A 12,541-nucleotide genomic window follows, 5' to 3' on the forward strand; every position below is an offset into this window, starting at 1 on the left:
ATATTACCTGACTTTTTAAAATAAAAAGGGCAAAGAAACCATGAGAAAAGAAAATTACATGCTAATATTTCTGATGAACATGGCATCAAAATAAAGTGACAAATTATGTATACAAGAAAACTGCAGAATAAATGGATTTCACCTCATGTAATCAGGACATCTCTGGGATGTAAAGATAGTTATACACACACAAGTATAGAAAAGTCCTCGACAGCACTGAATATCCTCTCATGGTAAAAAAAGGCCTCAAAAACTAAGTAGATGAATGGAACTGAATATAATTAATGCCACATGTGACAAGTTCACAGTTAAAACAGACTCAATGATGTAAAGATGACAGCTTCCCCTGTAAGATACAGCTCAAGATGTCTACCATTGCCACTCCTAGCTGTAGGAATTAGACAGAAAAATGAATCATTTTAATAGCATTAAAATAGCCATAATATTTACAGTGATCTGTGAGTTCAAGGCATCCCTACCCAAATCACAGAAACTGACAAAGCTGTCCTGAATGCATGCGCAAGACAAGAGGAAAAAAAAAAAAACACCTAAATGAAAGATCTCTGCAAGTGAGATCCCAGTAGAAAAAATGGGCCATCAAGGCCGGCGCCGTGGCTCAATAGGCTAATCCTCCACCTTGCGGTGCCGGCACACCGGGTTCTAGTCCCGGTCGGGGCGCCGGATTCTGTCCCGGTTGCCCCTCTTCCAGGCCAGCTCTCTGCTATGGCCAGGGAGTGCAGTGGAGGATGGCCCAGGTGCTTGGGCCCTGCACCCCATGGGAGACCAGGAAAAGCACCTGGATCCTGGCTCCTGCCATCGGATCAGCGCGGTGCGCCGGCTGCAGCGGCGGCCATTGGAGGGTGAACCAACGGCAAAGGAAGACCTTTCTCTCTCTGTCTCTCTCTCTCACTGTCCACTCTGCCTGTCAAAAATTAAAAAAAATAAAAAGAAAAAAAAAGAAAAAAAAAAGAAAAAATGGGCCATCAAAGAAGGAGGTACCTTTCTCTGAAGGGAGGAGAAAAGTTCTACTTTGACTATGACCTTGTCAAAATAAGATTGAAGTCAGCGAACTCAAAATGCTTCCATTGCCTTGGCAACTCATGACTAGAGCCTAGGAAGATTACTGACACCATAAACAAGAGTGTCAAATTGTTAAGTCAACAACAGGAGTCACTGTGTACTTACTTCTTATGTAGGATCTCTGTCCTTAATGTGTTGTCCAATGTGAATTAATGCTATAACTAGTACTCAAATAGTATTTTACACTTTATGTTCTTTGTGGGTGCAAACTGATGAAATCTTTACTTAATATATACTAAATCTATCTGTGTATAAAGATAATTGAAAATGAATCTTGATGTGAATGGAATGGGAGAGGGAGCGGAAGATGGGAGGGGTGCGGGTGGGAGGGAAGTTATGGGGGGGGGAAAGCCATTGTAATCCATAAACTGTACTTTGGAAATTTATATTTACTAAATAAAAGTTTTAAAAAAAGAAAAATGTGTAAAATAACTGATGCTGAAAACTGGGTATCCATATTGAATCACTATTTAACTACATACACAAAAATCAACTGAAATAGGATTAAAGACATAGATGCACCCTGACACCAGAAAACTCCTAGGTGAAACCCTAAGGAAAAAGAATCACTGACTTGGATCTAGGCAATGCTTACTTGGTTATGACTCTGAAATCACTGAAAAAAAGAAAATATATAAAATGGGACAACATCCAAATACCAAGTTTTTGCAGAGAAAAAGGAAATAATCAACAAAATGAGAATAATGTCTATGGACTATGAGAAAAGATGTGCAAATCATACAATAGACAGGGCAAAGGACCTGAATACACATTCTAAAGACATATAAATGGTCAATGTTATATGAAAAGTGGCCACAAGTATTTGCAAAGAAGGCAAATCTTAAATCATCCTGAGATAAATGTCAAAATCACACAGAGACATCACCTGCCAGTGATGGATGACCACTATCATAGTGCCAAAGGAATTTTTATTCACTATTGGTATAAAATGAAAAAATTCTTATAAGAAATGAATGGAGTTTCCTCAAAAAGTTAAAATAGAACAGCACGTGAACTGACAGTGCAACAACTGGATAAGTATCTAATAGACCTGAAGTCAATATGTGAATGAGATATATGCATCCATCTCAGTGCAGCATAACTCATAAAAGTCAAGATGTGGACACAGCCTTAGTGTCCATCAACAGGGAAATAAATGGATGAAGGGAGTTTCATTCAGCAACAAAAAAATCCATGGATTCATGACAACATGGATGAACCTACAGACTTTATGTTAAGTAAAATAATCAAAACACAGAAAGGCAAATGGTATATGATCTCACTTGTATGTGAAATATAAATACCTAAGATAGAGAACTACAAGTCATGGTGACTGGCAGGGGAGAGAGATGGAGAGCTGTTAGTGAAAAGGTACAAGCTTTGTTGTAAGAAGATAAATTCTGGTTATGTAATTTAATATGGGATGACTATTAATAATGTATTATATAACTAATAATGTGTTTTATAATTGAAATATGATAACATCATCTATCTTACTAACATCCTGTCACCAGACACAAAAAAGTTCTGATATAAGGTGAATAGTATGCTACTTAGCCTGCCTATAGTACTCATTTCAAATGTGAATAAAGGGGCCAGCACTGTGGTATACTAGGCTAGGCCTCCCCCTGGCATCAACATCCCATTCAGGCCCCAGTTTGTGTCCCAGCTGCTTTTTGTCTAATTAAGTTCTCTGTGTATGGTCTGGGAAGCAGTTGAATATAGTGCAAATGCCTGGGCTCCCACATGGGAGATTCAACAAAACCTCCTGGCTCCTTGTTTAGATTGGCCCATTCCAACCATTTGGGGAGTGAATTGCAGATAGAAGACCTCTCTCTGTCTCTCCAACTACTGTATGTAAAATCTTTAAATAAATACCACATTCTAAGCATGTGCTGTCTGGTACTTTAACAATGTAAATACAGAAGCACATCTAGTCCAAAAGTCTGGCACCTGATATATAGGGCCAATGTTAATCTGCAGACCTAGTGAGTGTCCACATTTATATGAGAGGAACTAAATTCAAGAGGATTACAATGTTTCTGCAAGACACATGTCCAATAAAGAAGAATGACCAGGATTCAAAATAAAGGAAGATGACAAGCTACAAACTAAGCAACAGAAAGCAGGTGCATGCAAAATAATATTGGAAAAACTAACAATTAGGGAACAGATAAGCTGGATATGATAAAGCCTACTTTGAAAAGATCAAAGTTGTTAAGTTTGTGAACACAAAACAACAGCAACGTTTAGTGTAAAGACGTAAAAGGATAAGAAGACCTAGGAGAAGCAACCATTGTAGTAAGAGAGGGAACCAAAGGCTTTCAGAGACTCCAGAACCACCAGAAACCGTGAGTCAGACAATGAGGAAGCTGAGCACGTCAGTTCATTCTCTGCACCCACCGCCTTGCCCAACACAGCAGTCACTGACAAATGCCCAACCTCCATTCTCAACTGTAACATCACCATGTTATCAATGCAGCCACAACTTACTGAACCCAGTGAGAACAAAGTGCAAGAGTTGAATGTAACAGAACATGTATCTTAACACAATTATAATCAATTACAACAAGGAAAGGCTATTTTTCATTAACACTGATTTCTCACTATGTTCAAAAGATAAACATATCTTAGTAAGAACAAAGTGAAAAAATCCATATGTATTGTGAAACGAATTATGGAAACATAAACTCAAAATTCAGGTTATTTCTGAAGAATAACAAAGTTAATGAACTTTTAGAAGGAGAGTACCACTTCCTAAAGGGAAGACACCAATCACACCAGACTTAAGAAAAACCATTTTCACAAAGATTTCCAACAAATGCTTCCATGGTTAGGTACAAAAAAAAAAATCAATAAACTCTTCCTGAAGAGAGAAAAAGAGCATTCTGTTGATACATTATGATTAATAAATAAGGCTGAAGTAATTAATAAACAGTGTTGAAAAGCATAATAATGAGACTACCTACTCCAAATATCAAATGGAAAATAACCTACACGAATTGATTGTAAATGATTTCAGTGTTCTCCAAAATGAGTGCAGCAACTGACCAGGAGATCACCTACATATGAAGGGTAAAGGGAACATTATAACGGTTACATGTAAAATTCACCATAGTTGTAGATTAAAGGAGAAGAATGGGTTAGCACTTCAGTTGATACATAAAATACTGTGATAAATTCTATTCCTATAAATGGCTAAAAATTATATAGCAAAAGAAAGGCTTAAAATTCTCTGATAAAAATACTACAACGTTAACACTATCATATAATGGCTAAATATCACCATGTTTTTGCTTTGAGACAAATAAATAAAATAGCTGCCATTTCTACTTCTATTCATCATGATTTTTTCAGGGGTGTCTTTTAAGAAACTGAATAAACTCAATGTCACTACAAAGAAATGCAGTCATATCACTGATGGATTATTTATTTTAGGAGACATTCACAGAGACATTGGCTAAATTACTGAAAGATTTGATGAGTTTTCAAGGTTACTGAGAGCGAAGTCAGAATAAAAACCATCTGAATTTCTAACATAAATTGCTCTGTTTAATATATCAAAAACATAGGATAAATGTCACAATATGTGATAAAATCTCTAATCAGAAATGATGACATAAATTGACTACACCCTTTTTAAGTACAATGGGTATACATTAATTTGAAATAAGAAGTAATGACTAGAAATGGATGATGGCATAAAAACAAATGAAAATAACAAAAAGTAGGAAAGGAGTTTTTAAAATGAAATTAGAAGCACATTTATTCCAGTGTCCTAAACATCCAGGTAGGCACTGAAAAGAGCAGAGCATAGGGCAAAAGCAAAGAACACTCAGTGGCCAAGGGCAGTGAGAGATGTGGAGAGGTTCAGACAATGGGGAAAGAAAAGAATGAAGCACGAGAAAACAAATAGTGAGATGAAAGAAAAAACTGTCAACAAGAACAAGAACATAAAGGTAAAGGTCACAGAAACATGGAGAATGCATCTGAAGACAACAAAAAGGAGTTGGTGTGAGCAGGCATACTGGGGAGCAGGCAGGTGGGAGAGGCCTCGCCGCCCTCCCGCCCCAGGCTGAGGGTGCAGGGTCCTTACTAGGTGCATCCTGGACAGGCTGGGGCTGCACTGCACTGACTGTGGATCAGGACCAGGCTGGCAGGACGTCTCATCCCTGTGGACATTGGTCACTTTTGTCGCCTGCTACATCCACGGCCTTATTTATCGTCGTCACTTTGACGCCCCCGGGAGAGCCCCAAATCGCCCTCCCAGAGGCACAATGAGTCTCCTGTGAAGCGCATGGGGTTTCCTCCCTGGCAGCGCGAAGTCGGTGCTTGGGGCTGCGTTTTCCCCAGCTGAGCAGTGTCAGAAAGTAAACTTCAGGACGACACACATCATCAGAAGTTCGTCTCCAACAGCTGCTGGCAATCCTGAGCTCACTAGTGGCTTCTTAATTTTCTTATTCAAGACCTGAAGTTTGACTTTATTTTTCCTTTAAATTTGTGGCTATTTTCTAAGAGTTTCTGTTTTTACCTCTCAATCCTACTAATGTCCTTTAGGGGAAATCACTTTGTTATTACTATATATTTAAACATTTGTTTGTTTGAAAGGCAGAATGAGAGTGAGACAGAGACAGAATATCTTCTATCTGCTGGTTCTTTCCCCAGATTGTCAAAATGACCGAGGCTGCTCCAGGCTGAAGCCAGGAGCCGGGAATTCCAGTTATGAAACTGTGTGGGCCCAGGTGCAGCTTTCTTAGGCACCCCATAAGGAAGCTGCTTTGACCGAGGGGCAGCTGACACTCCACGGGCGGGCTGGCTTACAAGTGGGAGGTTACCCTGCTACATATTGCCGGTCCCTGCTGTACTTGTTCTAGTATCATTGGTTTCTTAAAGGTGCTCATTCAATCCTCACACTTATTTACATAATGGACTTTATAAGAAGGAATTTTAGTTCACTTTTCTCTGTTATCTAGAAATACTATTCTCAAGGTTGAATGTGTTTGGATAAGGGCTATAAGTACTGTTTCCTATTCAATAATTTATTTGTGGGCTGGCATGTTGTGTACAGATAAAATTGACGCCTGTGATGCCAGCATTCTCTATGGGTGCCTGTTTATTCCAAATGCTCCACTTCCAATCCCACTCCCTGCTGATGTGACTGGGAAAGCAGCAGAAAATGGCCCAAGTGCTGGAGCCATTGTACCCACTTGGGAGACGTGGAAAAAGCTCCTGTCTCCTAGCTTCAGAAAGGCCCACCTCTAGCCATTGGATCCATTTAGGGAGTAAACCTGCAGGTGGAAAACCTATCATTCTGTAACTGTGCATTTCAAATAAATATTTTTTTAAAAAATGATTTACTTTTAGTCTGTAACTCATTATGACTGTACAAAGACCACACGTGTCTAAATGAATTAAATTCTTAATTCCTACACACACTCCCTGTGTGTTCACTGCACAGTTGCTTTTACCAAGTGCCTCCACAGCTGGGGAAAGAAACATAAGGATTTTGTGTAACTGTGAAAATTACTGTTCTATGCCGTAAGTCAAGGGTGTTCAATGTCTTTATTCACATTTTTGTCACCCTGCTGTTGTTCTGGGATTTGCTAATGTTAATGACTAAAGTACACTGATAAGATTCCTATGGTTTGCAATATTTCCATTTTTAATCATTCTATTAATTTACACCACTTATTAAAATGCTATTAATTTGCATATAGAAATATAAAATTTGTATTAAGATAACCTCTGGCAGCTAATATGAATGCAAAAAAATATGTAGGCATGAAGTGGTCACTCTGGGATATGATTGTGAGTTTCAGCCCGTGTGTACACTCCACTGGAACTGTGGCCTTCTTACATTTCTTTTAAAAGATTGTATTTATTTGAAAGTTACAGTTACAGAGAGGAAGAGGCAGAGAGAGAGCAGAGCTTTCATCAGCTGGTTCCCTTCCCAAATGGCCCAGGCAGGTCTCGGGCAGGCCAAAGCAAGGAGCCTGGAGGAAATGTCGGGGACAGTTTCTCTCAAAGGGAATTCTTGTGACTGTTGGCTTTCTAGTGTAAATACCTGTGTAGGATGTTTATTGTTTCCAGCAAGCTGCAGAGACGACCTCCCCAAACCTGGTAACAGAGAGGACTTCCCGGCCGCCTCAGCACAGGGCCCAGAAGCCTCTGCACCCGGGCTCCATCTATGACGTCACTTCCCCGCGACCTCAGGGCGGTGCCTCCTGAGCGGCTCCATGACCTGAGCACCAGCCAGCAGACCCGGAATTGCGATGTCACCTCTGCGTGGCCAAGCGCCTGAGCGGGAGACCCCTCAACTTTCTTATAGCCTACACAGACCCAGGACAGAGGCGCTCTTACACAGACTACCTCCGAGAGGTCGCAGGGCACGTAAGACCACCTCATGGATGAACTGGCAACAGCACAAGACCAGACAAGGACGGGGTGTGGTGGAGACTGGGGTCGTGAGGGATGGGGGCAGCAGCGCTGTTCTGCTTCTGGATCTGGGTGCTGCTTCATGGGGTCCACTGCGAAAATCCGTGGAACAGGAAATTTCGGAGAATTTGCTGAACTTCAACATTCAAAACTACTTCTGAAGGAGAGGAGAGGCGGTCACAAAACTAGAATTGGATTTGGTAATTCAAGGAAAAGACTATTTTAAACTGCACTGATCAACTAAATGAAACCATGACGAGGGCAGAGGGGGACGTGGAGAGCCGTCCAGGAGGCAGTCACATCTGCTCAGGACCAGAGAAATCCCGGAGCGGAAAGAGGCAATGGTGGAGGGCAGACCACCACTAAGCGATGGACCAGTTCTTAGTTGAAGGTCGCTGAGGGGTATTTCCAAATGTCACTCTGACACAACAGGATAAAGCACAGATTTTATGAGCTTCTGTAATAAACTGAGTTTCTTCACAGGAAGAGCCTCTTTCTGGCGTTAGATAATGGGTTGGAACCACAGAAAACTGAAGAGAGTGGAACTGTGAGCTCCTGAAAAGACTGGGATCCAACCCTCGGAATCTAACGGAAATGTAAGGTGAAATCCATCAGCCTTGGGGACAAAGACATGTGCTAGGATTCAAGCTGCAGAGCACGTGTTGATGTCCCTGAGGAACAGAACGGAACAGCAAGTTAAGTGGGTTAGAGACTTTAAGACAGGGAAGATGAAATTGGGAAAAAATTATATTTATTCAAAAGATTTTATGAAGTAAATACACTGAAAGTCTCTACAACCCAACCACTGGGAAAGCCTTAGGCCATTGCTGGTGGGTATTTAACTGCAGCACACAACTCCTGGACAGCACAAGGGACTGGATCCTAATAACACAGATATGTGCATGAGAAGGGGAGGGGATCTTATGGAAGGATTTATGCACATGCTGGGAGACACCCCTGCATTTCATTGTCTGTTAAACAATGAACCTCCTGGATTTCCCATCTTCATCACCTCTGTTTTCTGAGCTCTTTACACAGGGACATTTATGTTTCCTGCATCCCATTCTTTAGGAATTCCTGTGTTTTATCTCCTGAGGTCACTTGATGCACATCCAACCTCTAGCCAAGTTCCTGAAAAATGAGACCTGGATGTTAAAATTTTGTAAGTGAATATGGAAGTTCTTACAAGCAGCACAGCTGAACAGATATGAGGCAAGCGCCAAATACAATTTTGCATTTTTCTAGTAGGTGCATTAAAAGCAGAAGTAAGTAGCTTTAATAATAGACAATACATTAATTAAACCCAAAGTATAACTTAAATATGTATACCATTTGAAAATTTATATATTGATTCAATTTAACATTTTAACTTATATTTAATAAATATAGATTTCCAAAGTACAGCTTATGGATTACAATGGTTCCCCCCCCATAACTTCCCTCCCACCGGAAACCCTCCCATCTCCCACTCCCTCTCCCATTCCATTCACATCACGATTCATTTTCAATTCTCTTTACATACAGAAGATCAATTTAGTATATATTAAGTAAAGATTTCAACAGTTGCACCCATACAGAAACATAAAGTGTAAAATACTGTTTGAGTACTAGTTCTAGCATTAATTCACATTGAACAATTTAACATTTCAAAATGTGTTTTTTAAATGAGCCAAATACTTCAATTGAGATTACTTCCATGGTCACCTGCCTTTGTTTCCTCATAAAATCTCTGCGGTAAATGATGTCAGATCAACCAAGGAAAGCTCTTGGAGAAAAAGGCATTCTCATCATTAAAGGGAAGAAGTCCATTTGGGAATATTTTTGTTATTTTTCATCAGCAAAAATGGGCAGAATGTTGGGTAGCATGATGATAATATTCCAGTAATGCCCACCATCCTTGAGTCTTTCTCAGGTCTGTAAAATGCGTAAATGTCCATAAAGTTGTGGCAACAGTAAAAGAACACAAAACAAAATGCCAGCAAAAGGATAGTGTGGGTGGCTCTGTTTTCTGGAGACGTCTGCCTGGAAAGGCTGGAGCTGTGGATGTGCTGGGCTCTCCTTTGGTGTCTGTACAGGAGGCCCACCATGTAGAGGCTGGACATAATCATCAGTGCCACAAACAGGACATCATGAGTCACAATGACACTTATAAATGACCCTTTATGGCGATCTCCAGACTGCCTGGTTTGACAGTATGCATGAACAAATCCATGTCCAACAACAGTGAAATTCCATTTGGCTCTTACAGTTTCAATGATGTGGATGTAGATCAGCATGTTGATGATCCAGAAGAAAAGGAAAGAGGGGAAAACCCAGGTAGACAACTTAGATTTCAGCCTTGCCCATTTAGAATAACTGGGAGTGATAGTGATGGCTTGAAAAGCACTCAGGAGAGAGGTGGTGCAGATGGAGAGACCCCGGGCAACTCTGTAGATGTAAAAAACAGTTTGACAGCCAGCATTATTTAAGAAATGTTTAACTCCAATGGATGACATGATGTCTGGTATTGACTGGAACACGATGGTTACCATATTGACCCCTGTCAGGTGCATGAAAATGGAATCTATGGGCTTCTTCAGCTGAGGCTGGATTAGGAAGGCATAAACATAGATTATGAAGAGAAATAAGTTGGCCATGACACCAATAAAGATCTGAGCTATGAGAAAAATACTCAAAATTTTGTCACCTGGAAACATGTCAATGACCTTTCAGTTACATAAGTTTGCATCCACTGAAAAATAAATAGATTGTACTGTGACATTTTTTTTACAGGCAGAGTGGGCAGTGAGAGAGAGAGACAGACAGAAAGGTCTTCCTTTTCCATTGGTTCTCCTCCCAATGGCCACTGCACCCAGCGCACTGCACTGATCCGAAGCCAGGAGCCAGGTGCTTCTCCCAGTCTCCCATGTGGGTACAGGGCCCCAGGACTTGGGCCATCCTTCACTACCTTCCCAGACCACAGCAGAGAGCTGGCCTGGAAGAGGAGCAGCCAGGACAGAATCCGATGCCCCGACTGGAACTAGAACCCAGTGTGCAGGTGCTGCAGGTGGAGGAATAGCCTACTGAGCCACGGCTCTGGCCATGACATGATGTTTTTAACAAGGAACCTTTGAAGAATGTGAAGACTGACAGTTCAGTATTAGGGACAGAAAGACAAATGTTCAAATTTTCTTTCAGACTTGTCTCTGCAACTTCCAGGAACTGAGTAATGGGCAGTGTTTGAAACTTAGACTACAGAAATAAGTGATATGAAGAAGGTGAAACCAGATGTTCACGTCCTACATTCCTATTAGGGCATACTGGCATCTGTGAATGACAAATTACATTAAAAGTGATTTTTGTCTTCAGAGTATTAGATTACTTCTTACCTCTGATGATATGTGTATATCCTATCCGTTCTAAAGAACACTACATTTCTGATACATGTACAGTACTATGAATACCTGAACTTCTTTTTTACAATTTAGATTGCAGACACAATTCTTTCAAGACAGAAATCATTTAACCACTCACATATTATGACACTCTAAATATATAATTCATTTTTAAAATACAGTAGGAAGTAGCAAGAGTTTTCAAGTGCAGCTATTTTTCCTCCCCTCATCCAACCAGCAGTGGTTGGAGACATGTTTGGTCTCACACTTGGTGCAGCGCTCCTGTCACTTAGTGGGTAAAGGCCAAGATTGCTATTAAATTTCTCACCACACACTAAGTTTCCCACAATGCACAGGATAGCTCAAGCCACAGAACTTTTGGGCCCCAAGAAGTCACATGACAGTTGATGAGCCCAATCTAGCAAATCATCACTGAGTTTTTCTCTCTGCAGCACATCTAAAATCAATATTTTCACCAAACATCTTTTGAACACTTTTAAGGGAAACAGAGTGAGTTGTTTCACAAATATAGTGAGAATAGGAATGGTATGGCAGTCACTGAGGGTGACTTCTAAATTAATAACTTTAAAATCTATGTTTGTTGGTCTTTGGAGTTGTTTCCTATATCATTCTCTCAGAGACACTCTTCTCAATTGTCTTTGTCATGCACACATTACCATTCTTTTCTATATAGATTTCTAGTTATGATCTCACTTCTATATGGACTATAAAAGATCAAAGTTTGAGAAACAGAGGAAAGGTGATTCTCAGGAATGATGAGGTAGGGGAGAGTGATGTTAGTGAAAGGGCACAAACTTACAGTTAGCAAATGAATACTTTCTGGATAGCTGCTGCAATATGAGTTGAACAACTTGATAATAATGTACTATATTATTTATATTTGCTCACAACAAAACTCTTACAATGCTCCCACTAACATATAAGGTTTCTATGGAAGGTGAATGACATGCTAATGAACTTAGTTGTAGTACTCATATCAAGTGTATGTCAAGTAATCCCAATATTTTAGCTATCAAATAGGCTTTCATCTACCAATTATACCACCACAAAGCTGAAAACAGGCTAAATCACAAAGTTACAGAGAGAATGCAAGAGTCAAAAATACCACATCCCAAGTATGTGCCGTCCAATGCATCTATATAAATACAAATGCACAGTCCAAAAGTAATTGAATGGGGCATGATACATAGGGCCAATGTTGACCTCTAGACATAAGTGTGTCCCTTAAATGTTAGATGCAAGAAACTTCATAACCATTACAACATTTGTAGAAGAAACATGTCCAATAAAGAAGAAAGACAAAGTCCAAAATAAAGGAATATAACAAAATACAAACCTTGCAACAGAAAGCAGGTGCATGCCAAATAACACTGGAAAACAAACATTTATGGAACAAAAGAGCTGGATATAATGAAGTGCACATGACAATAACAAAGGTTGTAAATCTGTGAGAATCAACACTAAACATGCAAAAACATGAAAGGATCAGAACATGGAGGGGAATCCACCATTGTAGTAAGACACGTAAGCAAAGGCAATGCAATTTCAGAACCACCAAGCAAAGGGGGCGTCAGACAATGAAGTTGAGCAGCTCAGTTCACCCTCTGCATGCAATGCCTTGACCAACACAT

At 40.2% G+C, this 12,541-nt stretch overlaps 1 protein-coding gene across 1 annotated transcript; it reads right to left on the reverse strand.

The window, feature by feature from the left end:
* Positions 1-9,305: 9,305 nt before the first annotated feature.
* Positions 9,306-10,211, reverse strand: ORYCUNV1R1515 (vomeronasal 1 receptor oryCunV1R1515). The gene is given in 1 exon segment (NM_001167204.1): positions 9,306-10,211. A coding segment is annotated over 1 exon segment (906 nt).
* Positions 10,212-12,541: the final 2,330 nt, after the last annotated feature.

This window comes from Oryctolagus cuniculus, chromosome 18, assembly GCF_964237555.1.
Source record: "Oryctolagus cuniculus chromosome 18, mOryCun1.1, whole genome shotgun sequence".
NCBI classification, from domain to species: domain Eukaryota; kingdom Metazoa; phylum Chordata; class Mammalia; order Lagomorpha; family Leporidae; genus Oryctolagus; species Oryctolagus cuniculus.